Source organism: Pteronotus mesoamericanus, unplaced genomic scaffold (genome assembly GCF_021234165.1).
Source record: "Pteronotus mesoamericanus isolate MK-2021 breed Mesoamerican mustached bat unplaced genomic scaffold, CSHL_Meso_final contig_52, whole genome shotgun sequence".
In the NCBI taxonomy this organism is placed as follows: Eukaryota; Metazoa; Chordata; class Mammalia; order Chiroptera; family Mormoopidae; genus Pteronotus; species Pteronotus mesoamericanus.
In genome coordinates, this window is record NW_026555189.1 from 9,232,092 (window position 1) to 9,253,414 (window position 21,323).

At 43.2% G+C, this 21,323-nt stretch overlaps 1 protein-coding gene across 2 annotated transcripts; it reads right to left on the reverse strand.

Moving 5' to 3' along the window:
- Nucleotides 1-929: 929 nt before the first annotated feature.
- ZNF821 (zinc finger protein 821) lies at nt 930-18,857 on the reverse strand. Of its 2 annotated transcripts, XM_054579229.1 has the most exons (9): nt 18,653-18,857; nt 17,932-17,994; nt 16,667-16,754; nt 15,223-15,339; nt 7,263-7,388; nt 4,586-4,731; nt 3,807-3,911; nt 2,666-2,832; nt 930-1,850 (listed from the first exon to the last, which is right to left on the reverse strand). In XM_054579229.1, exons 4-9 carry the CDS (start codon nt 15,260-15,262, stop codon nt 1,196-1,198), a joined length of 1,239 nt encoding a protein of 412 aa, XP_054435204.1. In that variant the 5' UTR covers nt 15,263-15,339; nt 16,667-16,754; nt 17,932-17,994; nt 18,653-18,857; the 3' UTR covers nt 930-1,195. The 2 variants fall into 2 exon arrangements, with proteins under 2 accessions (XP_054435204.1, XP_054435205.1); XM_054579230.1 differs by lacking the exon at nt 16,667-16,754.
- Between the last annotated feature and the right edge of the window lie 2,466 nt (nt 18,858-21,323).

Genomic DNA, 21,323 nt, shown 5'->3' on the forward strand with positions numbered 1-21,323 from the left:
AGCATATCCTTTTTAGAAGATGCCAGTTTTGTCCCCCACTGAGGGGGTGGCCAGAGTTTTGCCACAATAACCCCCTCCCACCTGCACTCTGCGTTCTGCCTGCTGTGGCCCTGGGGCCTGAGGCCAGTGCTGTGCACTGGGCCCAATCTGTTCTCTGTACACATGTTCACGGAGAAATGTGAATGGGTAACAACAGAAAGTGATATCGGAATAGTGGGAATCAGCAATTTTGCACAGGGAATTTTGAGAATGTTTACTGTAGTCTGCCTGAAATTGGGACAAAAATGGAACAAACAAGTTGCTTTGGGAAGTGTGAAAGCTGCTAGTGAACTCAATTCTCCTCTAACAGGAGAAGTAACTGAAATTAATGAAGCACTTGCAGAAAATCCAGGACTTGTCAACAAATCTTGTGTGAAGGTGGTTGGCTGATCAAGACGACACTGAGTAACCCTTCAGAATTAGATGTGTTAATAAGTGAAGAAACGTGAGAAATGCACAAAGTGAATTGAGGAGTGAAAATGGAACCCCCCTAAATAAAGTAGTATGAAACAACTTAAAAGAAAATGCCAGTTATAAGGAAAGGCATCTACTGAGTTTGGAAAAGGTAGGCTAGGTTTTTCTAGCCCTTGGGACTGTGAATTACATTCATTAGCGTTGTGAGAATGGACCCTCACAAAGTCAGCATCGGTTCTTTGATGTCATAGTTACGTCTCATCAACTTTTAAAGGCCCAAATACCTAGGGATCTTTGCTTGGAGAGCCTCAGTTGAGGAGCACCCTCCCTCAGAAAAGGACAACTGCCAGAAGTCACTGCCTGACACCTTCCACCAAGGTCTCTCTCAGATCACTTCATTTGCTAGAAGGAAACTGAGAGAAAAGCAGGAAAGGGCCAATAATGATAAAATTAATTTATTTGCTCTCACAACTGCGTGGGCCGCCCTGGGGCCCCACAGTCCTACAACATGCCCTGCAGCAGTGGGCTGGGGAGTCCAGTTCTCTGGAGTGCCTGCTCCCTGGTCCAGCCCTTAGCTGGGTTCCTCCTGACCTCCTCATCCTGCTCCGACATGCAAAGGGTGCAGGTCCACCTGCAACAAACCTGGGCCCCTCCGGCAGCAAGGACATGGCCCTGTGGGTGGTTGCAGCACTGATCCTGGGGCTTGGGTGAGTGGGAGGGCAGGCAGGAAGGTGTTTGTGGTTCAGTGCAGAGAGCTGCTGTTCTGCTCCTCAAAGGCCATCTTGCCCAGGAGTTGGCTGTCCAACTCCACCCCACTCACAGGTAGCTGGAAGAAGTTCATTTCAGCTGCTAAGGCTGCCATGGCAGAAGGGTCCTGGCCAAACTGAGCTCGCAACATCATGTCCATTTTCTCCAGCCTCCTCTTGAGCCGCTTGGCCTCACGCTCCCGGATGAGCCGGGCCTGCCGCTTCTCCGGGGTTTCATTGGCCCGCTTGAGCCTCATGGCCTCGCGATCCCGCTGCAGCCGGCGTGCCCGCTGCTCATCTGTCTCCTGCATGCGCTGCAGGCGCTTGGCCTCGCGGTCCCTCATGCGCCTTACCTCCCGCTCCTCGGGGGTCTCATTGTCGCGCCGGCTCTTCTTGGCCGTGCGCTCTCGTTCCAGTCGCTGCAGTCGTACTTCCAAAGGCTCATTTTGTCGACGGAGGGCCCACTTGCGGACACTGGGGGTCTGGGCTTCCAGCAGCTTACGGTAGGCAGCACAGTTGTTGCACACAAGCAGAATTCCGGCAGGGTACACTGGAGGACTAAAGGCAATGTCCTTTCCCTCGGCACTAGAGGGACCCTCACTGTGGGCTGGGGGTAGGGATTCCATGTTAAGTACTTCAGGAAGTTTTTCACTGGAAAGCAAAAATTGTGGATGGTTAGTGTCACCTTCTAGCAAGGCTTAGGTATTTAATTCTGACTTACTCTTATCCTACTAGACCAGTTGCTCCAAATTCACCACTAATAGTCAGTTTGAGTGCTTGGGAGGCCACTTACTTTTCTCCACCCCTGCTCTTTGGACTAGTATGTACAGCACATTTTAAAGCCCACCTGGAGTTAGAGACTGAACCAACTGCCACAGCAAGCCACCAGAAACCAGACAAGCCATTACAATGAGACCTTTTCATTCAAGCCCGAATGGTGGTGTTTGGTCAGAGCTGTGCAGGGCATTCCTACTGTGGAAGGGGGCAGCCTGCCTTCAGGGCAGGCGCAGTCCACTGGCCCAACCTCCTCCTGCCCTGGCCAGCTCTGCACCATACACTAGCACACCGGACTGGGACACAATCGCCCTGTGCCAGTCTTCCTGGGACACAGCAGGGACTATGTCCTCGCATTAGGGTCCTCTCAGCACGCTTAACCTCTTTCTCCATGCTTTGTCGTGAATGTTCTTAGACTTCCCTACATCTCTTTCTAGATGAAAATATTACTCTGGTAGGGAAAAGAAATGGGAATTAATTTTCCTTTGGGGATAGATAATGCAATGGGCATCTTTACTGGCCTCATTATTTGTATTTCCAAAGAGTGAAGAATGAGTTGCCTTTGCATTGCCTATCTCTAGTCTTTACTTTGAAAGTAAAGTAAAGTAAAGTAGTCTTTACTTTACTTGGGAAAGCAGAACCCAGACCCAATAGTTTGCTCCCAACACAAGAGGGTTAGGTGCCCAGCTAACCTGTTGAACGTGGCATGGCTGGTGAAACGGGCTCCACACACAGCACAGTTAGACCGCTGGTCCTCCGAGTGGATTAGGAGGTGGCGACCCAATGACCCAGGGGAGCTAAGGGCCCGGCCACAGACAGGACACATATAGCTCTTGGCGCTCACAACTGCTGCAGTGTGCTGCAAAACAGAACTTTAATCTGTCAACTCATGTCTCCTCCGGGACAATCTATACCCACTTAGGAACTACTTTCTGGGAAATAGCCCCTCCTTTCCTTAGTCTCAGAAAACAAGGGCCTTGCAACTATTCTCCCTGTTTAGCACCCGGAAAATTAAAAGTGTCTCGTGTTAATGGGCTTTCAGAAGGACCAGACCATTCAGACCATTGCTCACGTTTCATTAGTTTGACTTCCGACTACATTCTGGGACATGTGGCTGAACTGAGGAACAATGGAGCTCCAGGGCTGTCCTCAGAGTCTGAGAGGAATTCATGCTCATGATAATTTCTCTCTGCCTGCCTGCCTCACATTGTGCAGGTACAAGGCCATGGGAAGGGAGCAATAAAGGCCAGGCTAGAAGCTAACGAAGAAGACTGGTATCCAAAAGCTATTGAAGTGTCCTGCCTTTCCTTCAGTCTTTTAAAAAGAGTCTTTTGAAGAAATGAGTTCTCCTCATAAACTCTCTCTCTTGATGCTACAACCCAGGGGGGCATGTGTGCTGATGTCTTTTCAACACTGCTTCACTGGGCACAGGGGTTCTGTGACTAGATCAGGGTAGAAAAACCACAAGTCTGTCTTATCCTGATCCCCTAATTTACACTAACTTTCTCCAGTATTTCAGAAACATTTATGTAACTCATTTTTTATTCTTTAAAACAAAGCCCTCATTGTTAACAGATATTAGTTTTTATTCCACTATTTAAAATAGGCATTAAGTAATTTTTTAAAAAATGGTACTTAATTTTCATAGTATGTCTGTCTGGGAACCCCAGAAAATATTTACCCAACATATTGCACTTATTCTCCAAAATGTTCTAAAGACTGGAGTGCACTCTTAATGACAGCAACAACCCAAGGTCCCTTTAGGAGCTGGAGGAAAAGCCAGACAAGCTGCTGGCACTCGAGTTCCAGAGCACACAGCTCCCCACGTCATACCTGGTATACGTGAGCAATCAGCTGCTCCCGACTCCCACAGTCTAGCTGGCAGAGGGGACACTGGCAGAGTCCAAGTAAGGGGTCAGAATTCAAATTCTCCGTGACCTGCAATTCAATCAGTAGGCAATTCATTAAGACTGTTGACCAGTCTCTTCCCTTGCCTCTACTTCTTTTTACAGGGTATCCCACTATAAAAAACACAACCTGATATCACCATATTCATCTTAGGTTTCCATATGGACCAAAGTAAAAACTCATAGGTGGAAGGGAATTAAATTTGGACCCATCTTCATTTTCTCCATGGCTTCCTGCCATGAGGGCACAGGACTGCCCCAGAGAGAGCTAGGCTATTTTTACCCTCAACCTAAACTCTGTAGAGAGAGGATTAGGTTCCCTCCTGCCATGCTTCTTGCAGGAATCTTCAGGAAACAATTTAGTGAGGCAACACTTTGACTTAAATTTGCAAGCATACTCAAGCGCACGCCTCAGGAAGTCAGCTAATAGTTTTGCAAAGGTGGATATTCTGTCTGGAAAAAAGCGGGGAGCTTCAGAAAGGAGAGCTAGACATGATGTAGTGATATGCGGGTGGAAAGGAAAGCTGGGTGTGTTAAGAATTGTGTGTCTGAGGCTTGGGTGACTGGTGCTATGAAGGAGGAGAGGCTTCATATGAAGGCCCAGGAGGCTGTCCGAGGCAAGAGGCCAAATATGGGGACGAGAGGCATCAGGGCCGAGCGGACAGGGAAGGGGGTTCCTGGACTCGGGAGCCATCTGTCACTTGCCTCATGCTCTACCACTTCGTTCCCACCAACAGGCTGTTCTGCATTCTCTAACTCTTTTTCCACTTTGACCACCCCTCCATCTTCCTCTGATGTGTGGGAAGAGACTTCATCTTGTGTGGTCTCCTCTTCATCACCTTCACTGTCACCTGGAACACACAAACTGGTCACTTGTTCTGATTTTTGCATGAATACATCTTGAGTTGCTTTCCACCCTAGAGTTTGCAGCCATAATGGAAAACATTTTCAGGTCTTCTATGATATAGTTTGTATCAGTGCTCAGTTGGGTTCAAATCATGTTAAGCGGAAGCCAGCTACAGTTGTTTTTTATAACGCCATATACACACTAACGAGAAAATCTGAGGCAAAACTGCATTGGGAAATGGTTATTGGGCCCTGTACACCATCATCATCATCATCGTAACTTCTTACACATGGTCCCCAAATATCTTATACTTCAAATCACACCTCCCATGCACCTCACACCATGCTCGTTCCCACAACACACCACCTCCGATTTACCAACACTTCTGACTTGACTGACTTTTCTCCGAAACCCCCTGCACAATTTCGCCATGATGTCATGTGTGCTATTCTATTCTGAGTCCCACTGATCTATCTTCTCCAAAAAATCCCCAAGACACACTTAAAGAAACACCAACAAGTTTTTCTTCCTTGTAATCGATAAGGAAGACAGTAGTAAATTAGCTTAAAATGATGTCACTTTATAGGGAAAGGGCTGTTCAGTACAGTGGAAAAATTAGACAGCAAACAACCTCAGGCACTTTGCAGTGGTATTTGACTCACTGTGTTCTTATTACTCTGCTAGTAACTCAGCATTCTAGGCTAAATAAATCCATTGTTTCTGTCGGTTCTTTGGATTATCTGATGGAAGGCTGAATGCATTACATAGAAGGAACAGGTTATTCTTTACTTTAGAATGAAATATAATTTATTGTGGCTAAAGTAAGAATTGAGTGTTTTAGTTTTAGGGCAGAATGTAGCTGAGGGGAGGTCTGCCTGTGGCCAGGGGAACTTCAAGATTTGTGGGAGCTGACTTTCTACCCCATTACTTATAAAGAAGGGAAAATGATTTTTTTTTTTTTTTAAGAGAAACCCACAATAACAAAGGGAGTACTTTCTGAAAGGAAAAAAAGAGGGCTAGTGCCTTAGAGATCACAAGAGGAAGCCAAGCCAGGGAAGCTCTCAGACTCCAGCCCCATCCCAAGGCCACCTACACCCTGGAGCCCTAGGTCTGACTGTGAGCAAGATAGGGTAGATTTTCACCAGTCTCTGCATCAGCAGCGAGACTCAACTTTCCTAGCTAATAATGTTTTTGTCTTTTCTCTTCTATCCCTTGCACAATTTCTAAGTACACCAGTATCTGGGCAAAACTGGTTATATTCCCTTTCTTCCTAAGAAAATCTAACTAAATCATCTGTTAGTATTTAGTAGCATCTCTCTGTTAGATACCCCACTTGGCTGGATTTGGTATGGTATGCATGCCTTACTCCCCAGCCCAAAGCTTTAGTCTGAATCCTTTTCAGTAATGAAGGATTGGCACAGGTTAAATCATACCACATTTTCTTACCAGCTTATCTGGAATACTTGTAAACTCAGTCTAAGACAACATTGTATCAAACACATTTTTGTAATTTATCAAAAATCCAAATATATGTCTCTACTAGAAAGATTTAAAAAGGAATAAGTATGCTACCCAGAGGGATGATGCATCTGTGCCAGAGTGGAAATCAATCAGACTTTTATAGATACTGCCATTCCTACCTGTGACTCAAACTGGTGGCTCCCACAGGTTTTGTACAAATATTTGGGTTCATTTTTCTCTACCTGAGTAATTCCTAAATTATTATTATTTTTTTGTTGCTAAGTTATTAGTTTGAGTGGAAACTGTAGCTCCTAGAAGGTTGCAGAACTCTCTCCCTCTTTGTTCTTCCTCAACCCCACATGTGGAGGACAATCTGAAATGCCTCTCTGAATTGACACTAATAACAACCAGTATTGGATGAGATTAGTAAAGTATGGAAATCATCACAGAAAATAACACATCTCAAAGTGTATTTGTTCAGCCAGGTCACGGACAGATGATCCACAAGGCTCAACCGGGAACCGGCCACTGTCTTTTCATCTCTTAACCGCAGGGATCGCCTGTGGTTAGGACTTGATGCGGGAAGGGAAGACTTGGTGTCAGCATTTGATATGATGCAAAATCTCATTAGTACACAACGTCTCTTAAATAACATATAAACTAGGCCCTCAAGCAAAAGTTTCATTAATGCCACTCTTACATTTCATTAATTCTGAGTAAATATATCCAAGGAGACAGGGATTTAAAAAATTTTCCTTTGGCCTAACTCAGGGGCTGCTTGGGCGCTGATGACTCCTATGCCCCGTCTGTCACAATTACCACAAACCTCTCTGTATGTGGCACTGTGCCAAGTCCAGCAGTCCATGAGTCAAAAAACAACTAGATGCCAAGCCTGTTCTCTCCCTGGATGAGCATATGCCCATACACCTTAGGACACTTTTGGGAACACTGAGGATCCACAAATCTCCTTCTTCATGTCTTCCTCCCAACCCCATGCACAATCCCCAGAGCACACACACTCTGATAATTCCTCTCCCATTGCCCTGAGTCATTACCAGAAGGTGCAGAACTCACTGCTACTGGAGTCCTGATCTCTTAGTTGTTGGATAGCTTGTCGCTGACTGCCAAGGTCTCCAGGAAAATCAGTTTTCATCATCGCCTGGCGGGCTTGCTCTTCTAGCCCAGCAAATACTTGATCCCCTGGTGGTCACAAGGAAAAATAGTCAGGCCACCAGCTGGGCAGCACATCCCCAGGCAAGCTGGTTGGAAAGTCAGACCATTCAAAGGTGGGAGACAGGCAGGTACCCTGTGGTGGAGTCATTCATCTCCAAGTCAGCTTGTTGCCTACAACTGTTTGGGTGCAGCTGCTCTTCCTGGGCAGTAAGCCAGATGCTCCAGAAAGCCTCATTTGCTTCCATTAAATCCTCCTAATCTTGACTCGTTTACAAAAGGTGATCAATTGCTACTTTACAAATTTAGCTTCAGAATCTCAATTCCATTTACAACCTTCCATCAGAATTGGGGAGACAGCGGCAAGAAGAAGCAAAGGGAGAGGATAAAGATAGGGCAACAAATCTGGGCACAATCTATGCATCTTATCGTACTCGCATTATGCCGGTCAGTGTCTGTCTCTGACTACTGAAGCAGCACTTCAAGTAATCCATCTAGACAGCAGTATCGAATCCTGTCTTTCATCCACTCTCCTAAAACAACTCTGGAAGTTCTCCCTTGACTCCTGTTCTGATGTCTATCAGGATTAGCCATAAGCAAATCCACAACTAGTTGAGTAATGGATTAAAAGGAGGACAGGTAATATATGAACCCATTTCTGCTGAGGAACACACTTCCTGAAACTTGCCATTAGTGTCCCTAGTCCAATGATCCAATGTGTGTTTTTGTTTTGTTTTTTTAATGAACTCTGCCTGGGATCTGTGTGGCTACTGAAGAGTTAATATTTAAGTGCTGTTTTATTTCCAAGAGGCCAGGCATAAGGAGAAAAGAGAATTGGATTTCTTGAGGTTTCCATTATCTCAGTCAGAGTGGAAACTACAGTCCCCATTCTCCAGCCACCATGAGAGAATAATAAAAAGCCCTAGTGAAATGTTTGGCAATAGACCAACAGCGCTTTCTTACTGAGGAGAGAAAGGGAAGTAAACAGGCTCAGGTTCCAAGGCAGGAGACAATGATGTAGGAGAAATGAACAGGTTAGTTGATCTGAACTGCTAGTCCTTAGGCAGTGAAAGAATTGATGTGAATAAGGCTTCATGGGATTACTTAGGCATTCATTCAGCAAAAATTCTTTGAGTGTCTACTATATGTAAAGTGCTGAGCACTAATAATAGCTAGTAATTTGGCACTTCCTAGCTCCAGACTCTATGTTTTGTGCTTTATAGTTGTTACCTTACCTTAATTCTCTGTAAAATTTTATGTAGTAGGTATTACTACCCAAATTTTACTTAAGGGAATACTAAGGTCTATGGTGGAACTAAGTATTCAAACCCAGGTCTGGCCAACTCTAATACCCATATTTTTAAGCTGCCTTGTAGTAGAGATGTAAGCAGAAGGTTAGCCAGTTTATCAGTGTGGTTTTGCTGAAAACAAATGCTGTCTCTGTGAGAAGAATGGCTCTGATTTTAGTGTTACTGCTACCTTCATATCATGGGAAACTGATAAACACAAGTCAAATATGAAAATAATATTTTTAGGGCCAGTATATGACAAAAGGAACCATCATTTTGATGGTTCTGATATCATGTGGTAGTATCATGCCTGGGTTAGAGGAATTAATAGTATGGCTGCATTGATACTGTGAGTGGGAGTAGAGGTGGTTAGAGTTCAAGTTACTGCAACTACACAGCCCTCAAGTAAAGGAAAAATAAGCTGCTTTAAGTCCATTTTCATAATATCCAAGATGACACACTTGATATAAATTACTGCTAGAGAAGGCAAACTATGAATTCTGTGTTATTATGTCTTCTTTCTTTGCAGAGGTAAAATATGTAATTTTTCCATGTTGGTTCCACTGTAACCACAAGACCATGCCAACTAAAATAGTCACTGAATTCTTCTGGGTAGATGCATGTTTTCAGATCTGGTGACTATGGGCATATATGGCACTAAGGAACAAGTTATGTACCAGCTTATAATTAATAATCAAGGGGCAGATCATTCTTATCAGTGATAGTGCTCATATCTAAAGACACCAAGCCAGAAACCAGCTAGGTTTATAGCATATTAAAAATATACGAGGTCTGTTCGGAAAGTATCCACCCATGTAATATGGAAAATAGAGACATTTATTGAAGAAGATACAAGAAACATTGTACACAGGACAATGATGCCTCAGTCCCCTTCAAAGTATGCACCTTGGGACTTCACACAGTTCTCCCAATAGCCATCAGCTGCCCCATCGTATTTTCCTGTATCTCATCGATGGGTCTGAAATCTCTTCCCTTTCAAAGGTGATTTTAGCTTTTGGAAAAGCCAGAAGTCGTGAGGAACTAAATCTGGACTGCAGGGGGGCTGAGTCACATAGATGATTTGATGTTTTGCCAGAAAAACTCTGCATAAGACATGATGCATGAGCAGGTGCATTGTCTGATGAAGCTGCCAATCACCAGTTGCTCATAACGGTGGACTTCTGAATCATCTGAATAGTTTCCACGGAGGAATGTTCAAGCTTAATGCAAAATTTAATGTAGATTTGTTCCTCTAATTGCTCAGTCATTTGAATGCAACAGCCACACAGTACACATGCTCACTCAACAGCATCTACAGCCCCCAAGGACTTAGTACAGTGAAGCCGTCATTGTTCATTCATGCACACTCCAGTCCACTCTCCAGGTTACATCAACGTTGCACAAACTGTTCTCATTAAAAAAATGGCTGGATTTTTTCCAGACAGACCTCGTATGCTTCCCCACCGCTTCTAATGAAGGAACCACCCACTGGATTAGTAAAAGGGTATCTAAAAGAATATGTATCTTTCAACATCAGCTAGTAATTCAGTTTGGTCTCTATCAACTGGAGCTTAAATTTTAGTTTTGTCTAAATATTTTACTTAAATATTTAGACCCTCACAGAACAGAGAAGAGTCTGTTCCATACAACTTCCCTATCCAGGACTTTTTGCTCACCTAGGCAATCTCACCTAGGACAGTCGGGATAAATTAATTCTGTCATTACTTTTCGGCAGTTTGGAGAGAAAAGCTGTGCTTTTATATTTTATTCTGTCCCTGACTTGAGAAAAAAGGCTAAGGTAAACTTTATTCCTCAGGGCCACTCCTATTTTAAACATCAACCAGAGCAAACTATATAAAAACCATTAAAAAAAAGACATGATTTTGGCAGACCTCATAGGAAAAGATATGTGAATGATCTCCCAGTAGTCATTATTTACCTAATCCCTAAAATCTGGCTGTCCAGAATTTTCCTTTCACAAGAAGATAGTGATACTTGCTAAAAGTATGTCATAATTAAATATAATGTGATTCATAGAGATACTAGTGATTAAAGAAGTGTTATACAATTGCCTGCTTGTATAACATAGAATTATTATTTCCTTCTATCTTGAGACTGTTGGAGTAGGTTAAAAAAATCCTCTAATCTCTAGATATTGATGTAGGGCAACCATCTTCTTTAACATGGGTATTTGTCTATTAATAGTTGAAGACGAGTCATCTAAGCTCCCACAGTAAAAAGCAAGGTGTCACCTCTCCTTATTTTAGTATGAAATCAAGATACTGTTTGATTGGCTAAGGTTTTTCAGACTAGATAAAAACAAGGCCATGCAAGCAAGTTTGCAGAAGAGAAGCCTGAAATGAAAGCTATTGAAAAGACAAAGATTTGAAAATTCTCTTTCTTGAGTCCTTAGTGCAGTTAAATATAGGTGTGGGCAAAAGGAGTTGTACAGTTATTTGTATTGAAAATAATACAATATTTAATAAATAATAACACAAGAATAAACTGTGTTTCACATACAAGCGTAAACCTACTTTGCCTGCCCCAGAAACGCAGTTTCAGCTGAAAGAAATTAAGTATAGCAGCTGAAATATATTCTAACAGAGCAGATGTGAAATTCATAAAAAATAAGCTAGTATTGGAAGAGAGGAACTTAGGATTCCATATCTGACTGACAATCTCTGTAACCCATAGTGCTATCACATGGTGGGAACATAACCATTTACCTCACAGGGAAGCTAACAGAATGAATGAAGATAAAACAAGTTGTACTTTTTAGAAGAGAAGGGACTACAAAGGCTTTTTTTTCCCTACTTCTCTGTAAAAGCTGAAAAGCTTTTAATTTTAGCTGAAAGTTTTTAATATGTACATTGCAATCAGAAAACAGAAACTCTTAAGAAAAAGTCTTCCTCTTCTTAGTGGTTTGCTTGGTATAAACACACGAAATGGGAGTGTTCAAGGCACTCTATTTTCAACCTGTCTAGAAACAGCTGACAAGAACTTACACTCAGAAGGGGTGAGATGAGGAAGAATGGAGAGAAGGTCTAACAGATTTTAGCCCATTAGCAGTTTATCTGTGACTAACAATTCTGGGCTTTTATTCCAAAAGCTTTCAACAAGTCTATTAATGAACTGGGTAAAACACAAGAATCTGCCTGGATATTTCTGAGATACAGACAGTCCTGAGGAAAGCCAAGTAAATGTCAGAGCAGCCTGCCCTTTGGCCTCTAAAGTGGATCAGATGAATGCTGCCATGCCACAGCAGTGGGGGGTCGTAATATATTCTTTTAGACAGCCTTTGAGCTTCAGGCCACATAATCTTCTTCTTCCCAGAAGGCAGATCTATCTAATAAAGCTCAGCCATTACTCTGCTCGGTGCCGACTGGCTTTGCTATTGGAGCAGAGTTTCTGTAGATTTTCCTGCCTCCCAGACCTTGAGTCCATTCCATTTACTTTAAATAGACAAGCAGCATAAAATTCAATACATTTCATTGGTTTGTTTTCACTGCAAGGGGATAAGAGACACAAGTGGTCAGAAGACTGAAATTACCAATTTCTACTTAACATTATTGTCATGGGCAATGAGAAGATGCCCCTTCAAATAAGATAGGGCCCTGGCTGGTGTGGCTCAGTGGATTGAGTACTGGCCTGCGAACCGAAATGTCCTCAGTTCGATTCCTGGTCATGGCACATGCCTGGGTTGCAGGCCAAGGCCCCAGCCGGAGGCATGCGAGAGGCAACCAATTGATGATTTTTCTCTGACACATTGAGGTTTCTCTCTCTTTCTTTCTCCTTCCCTTCCCATCTCTCTAAAAATAAATAAAATCTTAAAAAAAAAAAAAAAGGTAGGATCAGCTTCAGTCTCCAAATAGTAAATAAATAGATGGTCCTTAGAGACCAGTAAATCTCACTGTCTTTTCTTCTTTGGTCAAGCTCAGTACATCACCTAAGAAGCCCTGCCCAAATACATCACTGAAAACAGCCTCTCCCTTGGGTCTGCTTTTTAGTTGCAGCTGAACATTTCTGTTCACAGCTCTCTTCATGTCACTGCAACAGAGGCTACAAAATCCCACCCACTCCACCACAACACAATGTTCCCTGGCTCTGGAAACTGCATTTCTGCAGCTGTGGATGTGTGATATTCTCTCTTTCTCTGTGGCCTGGTTGTCCACCTGTTTGTCCAACACTAATACCAGCTCATCCTGGTTTGACTGATTATAGTGGGAGGAGATGCAGCTGATGGATACCCATATTTTGCTGTGTATAATGCGCAATTTTTTGCCCAAATTTCTGAGGGAAAAATAAGGATGTGCATTATACATGGGAATTAGTATTAAAATGTGGGTGCACGTTACACACGGCAAAGTAGGGTATATGTTGCACGGACAAGGCATATACCACACAAGCCTTTACTGGCTCCCCTGGCCTTACCACAACCATGCCACCATCATCTACCCATCACCTTTCTTTAAATCTAACCAGTCTCTCTGAACAGAAGGTTTATATAGGTAAATGCTCAAATCCTATGATTGCCTTATTCATGAACCCAACATTTCTATTAAGAGTACCTTTCCTGCCCTGGCTGGTGTGGCTCAGTGGACTGAGTTCCGGCCTGTGAACCCAAGGGTCGCCAGTTCGATTCCCAGTCAGGGCACATGCCTGGGTTGTGGGCCAGGCCCCCAGTTGTGGGAATGCAAGAGGCAACCACACATTGATATTTCTCTCCTTCTCTTTTTCCCTCACTTCCTCTCTCTCTCAAAATAAATAAATAAATTCTTTAAAAAAAAAAAAAAAGAGTACTTTTCCTGCCCTGCCTTCTTAGGGGTCACATCAGTGTCTTTTATCAATCAATACTCACTTTCAACCAGAGAGAAGACAATCCTCCTAAACTACTGTGTTGGATTACCTATGCTAGACTATTTCATTTTCTTTCTTATCAATCCTCACATTCAGGCCTACTAAGTGTTACCGTTTAGCAGCAATTTCTAAAACCTCAATTCACACACCTTCATATTAAGCAACCTTCCACACCCACCTAGAGTACACTCGTAGGAGCATCCAACTTGTTCTGTCTTACATCATTTTTTCAGGACACAAAGAATTCATTGTATATGGAGGCTTGCTACCCTAATTTCATTGTCTATAAGATGCTGAAGTCCTCTTAATTCTTCAGCTCCTACTGTTTTTCCTCCTACTCTTGAAATTATTGAATAAGATAAGGTACACAATGCTTGTCACACAGTATGTTTTTAAAGAAATTTTGATGCTCTTCTCTTAACTCCTTGTCTATCCTCTCAAATGTAGGATATTTTTTTCCCCCCTTTAAAAAAATCTTTCATATGTTATACCACTGAATTCTCTTCAAATGTTGCTATACTTTATTTGGTCATTCCTCCATAATAGGGAGCTATTTGTCTCTTTTATAAACATTTGGGTGGGGATGTTCATCTCCCCAAGTCATAGGAAACTGATTAATTATTCCAAATCTACATAGATATAGTAATATTAATTTTATAAGGTACTTTAAGGTACTGGAACACTCTCTATGAGCAGTGTTAGAAGTTGAGAGGGATAGCAGGAAATATACATGAGACATGGTCTCTGCCCTCTTGAAGTTTATAATCCAATACCAAAATAAGATATTCATCCAAAACTGCTGAGAAATAATGCAAGGCAATAGTGCATACCTGGTCTTCCTGTTACCAGTCTCTCCCTAATGTGATCCATCCCAAAAAACTGCATTCTAAATGTCATTCCACTCTCCTTGCTTAAAAACTGTCAGTGGCTCCTTAAAAACTGTCAGTGGCTCCTTATATCTAGAGAAAGAAGTTTGAACTTTGCCTGGCCTTTAGACCTCTACAATGTAAGTTAAACATCTCCAACCACATGCCCTATGATTTCTGGACACATGAAACTTCTGTTTCACCCAGAGTCTCCTTGTCCCCTAAACATATCACATGTGTCCCCTCTTGTATCTTTGCTCATTATCTTTTTCCCTACCTGATTTTACCTCTCCCTTCCTCTTTTGTAAAAATCCACTTTCTATCTTTTAAGACCCAGTTCAAGTTCATGGTCCACGGTCTCTTCCATCAAGCATTCCCTTGCTCCCTCAGTCTATGAAGTTCTCTCCCTCCTCTTAATTTCTGTAGTACTCACACTCTGTATCATCACTATTTGGCACTTAGCACATACAATCATATACATATTACATTGTATGTGTATATACATATACACACACATACATACACACACATTTATCTGTGACTATATTCTAGTCTTATATATCTTTATGTTATTTTACAGCCCAGGCATCTAGCACAAGGCTTTTCACAGAGTCGATATCCTATAAATGTTTGTTAATATGAATACTAAGGATGAATCGAATGCACCTATTCCCAAGACAGTTTCTAACACCTTCTCCAGCAACCAAACACACTTTAAATCCATCATGTTCAACACCTTTAATGTTTTTTTCTTCACAAATTAGTATGAGCCTCTAACCTAAAATTCGGATTACTCTTCTATTCCAACCCTCAATATTCCCAGATTCCAGAAGACAAAGACTCAGTACTCACAGTGAACTTTATTTGGATTTGTCTGTTTCCGACGGGACATGTTTTCCTGATCCAAGAGCTCTGGCCTTTCCCAGTTTCACAACTGGATATCTTACTACCTCCTTGCAGGGTACTGACCTATAATAAAAAGGATATTGTTAGCACATGTCATTTTGCCCAGATATACAAATTAATAGATAAAAAGATTTTTAAAAATAGTTCTTAAGCACATAAAGCTCACCAGTTATAAATAATTGAAAGAAAGAAAGAAAGAAAGAAAGAAAGAAAGAAAGAAAGAAAGAAAGAAAGAAAGAAAGAAAAGGAAGGAAGGAAAGAAAGGCATCTCTAGCACATCAAAGACCCAAGAAGTTTAAGAGGGGACTCCTTCAGAGAATTTAGAGAATACCACTCCAAATCCGTCTGTGGAATCCAGAATACTGTTCAGTGATTGTGATCAAGATCACAGGATAAAAAAGGATGCAAAAAACCCAGGCAACCAGCGTTAGTAGTATTGTGAGCTCGAAGGAATAAGCCCCTATGATTGTAAAAGGAAGCAAAAAAAGCTAAAGAGGGTAGCAGCTCACATGCCCACTGGAAGTCAAGCCCTGCAATTTACACCAATGGGAGTCTCCAGGTGTTTTTCATGAATTTGAAGTGATCTCACCTGGAGATGACAAAGGCATCACATCCCTGAGGAAGGGAACATCTCCAAATGACACAGGAAACAGAGCCCCTTTCTAGTGAGGCAGGCACAGTGCTGGGCACTGTGGATGACAGGGCACTAAAGCAAATCAGACTTCCAATGTTGAAGACAGTCTCTCACCGGAAAAGCCAGATGCCATCCACATTGTTGAGTACTAATTCAGCACCCCAATGTGAAACATCACCCTGGCCCTGCTCACATGCTCTAGAGTAGTTGTCAAAGTTAATAACTTTAGTGCCTCCTCTCAATCAAGCCTCTACATAGCAAAGGAATCAGTGGGAGAAATAGAAAAGCTCCCCAGATGAGAAGTGCTGCTGAGACATGCACCTGCTTCCCTGAATTAGGAGGGAACAGATACTTAAGCCTGGAGTGTCCTGGTTAGTTAGAAGACCTTCCCAGCAATAAGTGTTGTTAGAGAGTCAGAAATGAATTAGTATTGAAAGCTGTGAAAATTTCTTTGAAAGATAAAATTAATAAATAGACACAGATTAAAAAGAGATAGTCTTTTTCCTACCAAAGACAAAAATAGGGATCTGATCGCCCCTTAAGTTTTCTTTCAGTTCCTACCTTCTCAAATTGTATTCACACTGAATGAGCAAATATAACATTGTAGTTTATTGCTTTAAGAAGCATTATGAGAGGCTACTACTAGCTATACTTTGCACTTCAGTTAGTGAAGACTCACCTCCTGTTATGCCAACTAACTCATCTATGTAGCTAGAAAGGACCTCAGACCTGTAATCAGATCCTGCCTCCCCTTACCAAAAGAAGAAAGAAACCGCAAATGGCAAAGACAGGCCTCCACAGGAAGTGGCAAAGGAAGCAGCTTTCAGGCAGTCTTCTATCATATCTGCATATCAAACACAGTTCTTTTTCAGACCTTTAATTAAAAAAAAAAAAACTCCAAATATACATAAAAATCAATTTTAACTATTTAGAAGGCAGTATGCTTAGTGCTCATGCTAATGATATGTGTTCTCTATTCTAAGTTTTGTGTAGATCATTTCTTTCTAATCAAGTAGTTATTAAAGAAAGCAGTGAATGAATATTACACATTGAGTAAAACACACTTTTCCTGTAAGTCTGTGGAATCACAAAGCGGAAAGCTGAATATAATGCAGGTTGTCTTTCATTTGTCTAAAATCTGCATAGCTACACTTCTCTATTGTATAAGGAAAATATGAAATCTTAACTAATCTTTAAATTTCCTCTCCATGAGGATTAGAAATTGAAACTGTGAGATAAAGGTAATAAAGATCCTTCTGAAGGAAGGCCAAATAATTTGAGACAGGCTCTATTCAGATCACCTTGGTAAGGCAACAGTTCAATACTAAAGCTACAAGTCGGAAACAGATGGGCATCTGCATATTTAAATTGGCAGTGTCCACTGCATCGCACAATCCTCCTAGTGGCCAAAGGGGGAACTGACCAGATGGTACCCAGTGGAAACTCACACCTGAGGGATTAAGGGAAAATTCTGCAAATACTCTCCCTCCCTGAAAAAAGAAAGCCTGTAGGGTAGAGGACTCTTGAACATAAATAAATAGCACTGAAAGTACATTCTTGACCACACACAAGATCTCAGGGGTTAGACAACTGTTTTGGAGTCATTCAAAGCTAATAAAATCCATAGGACATATTGCCCTATATGGCACTTACACAGTTTTACCTTTAACACTGCCTCAGCTCCCAAGCCCGAATCTAAAACCCACACAAAAATGCAAATGGATAGTTCCCTCAACATCACCATCTCGAAGAAAACCGGGATGGGAAGCAGTGAGAGAAAGGGAAGCAGTGAGATTCAACTCTACAAGGGGTTGTATTTAAAAAGGAAAGCAGCTTTGTCTGTCTTTAGAAAGAGGGTGAGTCCTTGGCGGGGGCGGGGGTGGGGTGGAGGGAACGTTTCCCCTTAACACTGTCCCTGCTCTCCCACAAGTGTTAGGTTGCAGCTTCCAGGACACACCATAGACTTTAGCAAGGAAAAACGGATGAAATCGAAGCTTTAAGAAAAGAGGGTGCACTCCCACCTCCAGCTCTGGTACGGTTCCCACGGAGGAAAGTAAACTCGCCCAAATCCCAGCAATCGGTATCTGCCAAAAAGGAGCGGACAAGAAAGCCGGTCACGTAGTCGCCTCGCTGTTCACCCCGTTCCCACTTCTGTTCTGTTTGGTCTGGAGCATGTGTACGATCAGTCGAGATGGTCCCTTTGGCTTCTTCCAGCAGGAACCAGGTAGATTCCCAGGAATTATCAGGTGAAAGCCAATAAGCCAGTGGTCTTACGAGGCGGCTCAGACAAACCCTCAGACAGCAGTCTCCTCCAAAATCTAAATTTAGAAGCCTCGCTGCGAGACGGCGACGCGGGACTGATACCCCGGTCTGCACTCCCACGCCCATCCTCCCCCTCCCCCTCCCCCCCAGCCTGTCAGACGCCGGGGCCGGCCCGGCTGTTCTCCGCCAAGCCGGACCTGGGCCCACGCGGGGAGGGCGGCTGCGGGGACGCCCCTCCCGCGCCAAATGGGGAAAGAGGAACGGCCGGCGGGGAGCTAGCTGGGTCCCGCCTCGTCTCGGGGAACCTGGGCAGGGGGTGGGTCGGAGCCTGGGCTGTCCCCCAGGCCAAGAGCGAGCCCCCAGCCCCCTCCCCAGACACGGACAGACAAAAGACCTACAGCCAGTAACCCAGAGAGGGGTTTGAGGAGCCCCTGCATCCTCAGCCTGGCCCCGGAGGGAAGTAGTCGGGGGTCTTTTTACCCGGCGCCTAGGCGCTCCGCGGCGCTCCGGGTCCCTGGGCCCCGCCTCCGGACAGACGGACCGCCGGACAATGGGCCCCGGGCTGCAGCTTGGACCGGCCAGGCCGGGGCTCTCCGGGACTGGGCCCCGGCAGACGGAGGACGGCTGCGGGCCGAGCCGATGGCGCTGAGCCGAGGGGCGGCGCTGCAGTCGGACAAAGCCAACGGCAGACAGACAGACGGAGGGGGAAAAGATGGCGACGCGGGCGGCGGGAACGCGCTGCTCGCGCACCCGCAGCGAGTGAGGCGCGTGCATGAGCCTCTCCTCTCTTCCCTCCCTCCTTCTCCAGCCCGGTCCCTCTCCCGGCTTCCCGGGCGCGCGCCCGGTGTCGTGGGCGGGGCTTAAGGGGAGAGGGGTCCCGGGAGGCAGGACTTACCGGAGCATCCAATCCCAGACGTTAGAGAGGGGCCTCGCCCGCAACCTCGCGCCCCGCAGATCGCTCAGCCTCGCACCCCGCTTGGTCTTTCTCTAGCCTTACAAAGTCCTCAGCTCCCCTAATCCCTCCTGGACCTGTAAACTCCACCGTGACAGTCAGCCCTGATCCTGGTTTCCTACCCAACCTTCAAGTTCAGCCACAAAACCCACATCCCCCAACCACAGCTCCACCGCAGGCTCCCCATCTCCTTAGCCCAACCTTACTCACCCTCTTAACCGAAACTCTCTTCCCTTCATTCTCCCACACTTTGCTGTTTCTTCGGCTCCCAAGGGCTTTTGTGGGAGGGGCTAGGTTCAGCTGTCAGAACCTCGGAGGAGAAAAATCTCTAGATTTTTATTTTAGACATTTAAGTCTCCAACGTGATTCTCAGTAAGAGTGGTTGTAGACCTATGGATATAGGATTAATTTACAGCAGAGTAACTTGTGGCACTGTTACCACTTAAGAGACGCTTGGGACGATTGAGTGTGGTCAGACTTACTTCCTAATAAAATACCTCCTTCCCCTGTCATCGTCCCTTTCTAGTTCCTCGCTACTTTCCTTCTCATTGTTTCTTCTTGTAGAATGCCTGAGCCTGCCTCTAACATAGTTTACTTGGAGAAGTAGAGATTGCGGTGGGAAGAAGATAGAATCTGGTATTAAAAGACCCAGCTTTGAGTCCCATCCAGCTTTGTCGCTGATGAGCCTGGTGGCTTTGGGCAAATCACTTCCCTATTCTGAACGTCCGCTTCCTGAGATGTAAAATGGTTAATAATATATTAATTCCTTGTCTTTACTCTCATGGGTTGTTGTGTTCAGTAAAATTAACATGTGAAAAGCATTATACAAATATTTCTTATGATTTTTGAGCCCACAACGGCAGAGATTACGAGGATGCTGACCCTTGTTTGTATTTGCAACAAGTCCTGGTATTTGCATAAAGTGCTCTTGCAAAATGTCCTTCCCATAAATCTCCAAGGAGATGTTATCATTGTCTGCATCTTGTGTTTAATGTGAGACAATGCTGTATTAAGGATCTTGGTTCTTCACAATTCTGTGGTAAAAGTTCATTCATTCATTGTGGCTTGGTTGTTTATGTAGGAGTTATTATTCTTTAACTTTGATTAAGGAAAATTTTAATTTAACTTAAAATTTTAATTCCTAGGAAGCCAAAAATGGAATATTCTCATCCAACCAGAAAGTTTTTAGACAGTTTCGTGAAAGAATGCAAGCTGGAATAAACATTGGCTTTTATATTTAACAGTAATTCTTGGTGAGATTAGGTCAATGAATACAAATATGGCTTTATAATGTTACTTTAAAGTTGATATAGTTGATATTTTCAACATGAAAGTAGCTAGCAGGTAAAACATTAGGAGAAAAGCTCTAATGAAATTTCTTGGCTTTATCATTAAGTTACTGTGTAAAGCTGGGCATCTCTTTGAGTTGCAAATAAAATGGGATCATAATAATGTTATTCTTACAAACTTCCTGTGCCCTAGAAATGCCTCTGAAGTGCTGTGATTCAGGGTTGTAATGAAATAAGGAAAAAATTATAAAATAAGGAATTAGTTTATTTTTCCTGTGCTCTCATCTAAACTTGTTCTTTACCTAAAATACTTTTTCATTAATCATGGATTTTTTTTCAGCTTCATTTTTTATTTGGAAAAGTGACTTTTCCAAATCACTTATATGGTTATACTATTATTTTGCCACTTCAACTATATTAACTTTCCCTTTAAATATTTTCCTGATCCATTTTATATTTATTGGCTCCTACAATGACCTTGTCAGGGCTTTACATTACAATACTATCTGCAGGATAATTTAAAGAACTTCATTTAAAACTTCATTTAAGATATAATTCATATACCATGAAATTCACTTATTTATTATTTATGCTGTTACAGTTGTCCCAATTTTCCCCCCTTGCCCTCCTCTGCTCAGCCCACCCCCCACTTCCATAGTCAATCCCCACACTGTTGTCCATGTTCATGGGTCCTTCATACATGTTTATTGACTAATACCTTTCCCCTCTTTCAAACAGCCCCTACCTTCCTCCTCCCCTCTTCTCACTGTCAGTCTATTTAATGATTCTATGCCTCTGGTTCTATTTTGCTTATTAGTTTATTTTGTTCATTAGATTCCTCTTATAAGTGAGATGACATGATATTTGTTTTTCACTGACTGGCTTATTTTACTTAGAATAATAATCTCCA

Excerpts from the sequence above, each read along its gene's own strand:
- ZNF821 (XM_054579230.1), bottom strand. The coding sequence starts at position 15,262 with ATGTCCCGTCGGAAACAGACAAATCCAAATAAAGTTCACT. Across the intron at positions 7,389-15,222 it reads AAATCCAAATAAAGTTCACT|GGGATCAAGTATTTGCTGGG; the intron begins GTGAGTACTGAG and ends TGTGACCACCAG. Across the intron at positions 4,732-7,262 it reads AGATCAGGACTCCAGTAGCA|GTGACAGTGAAGGTGATGAA; the intron begins GTGAGTTCTGCA and ends TGTGTGTTCCAG.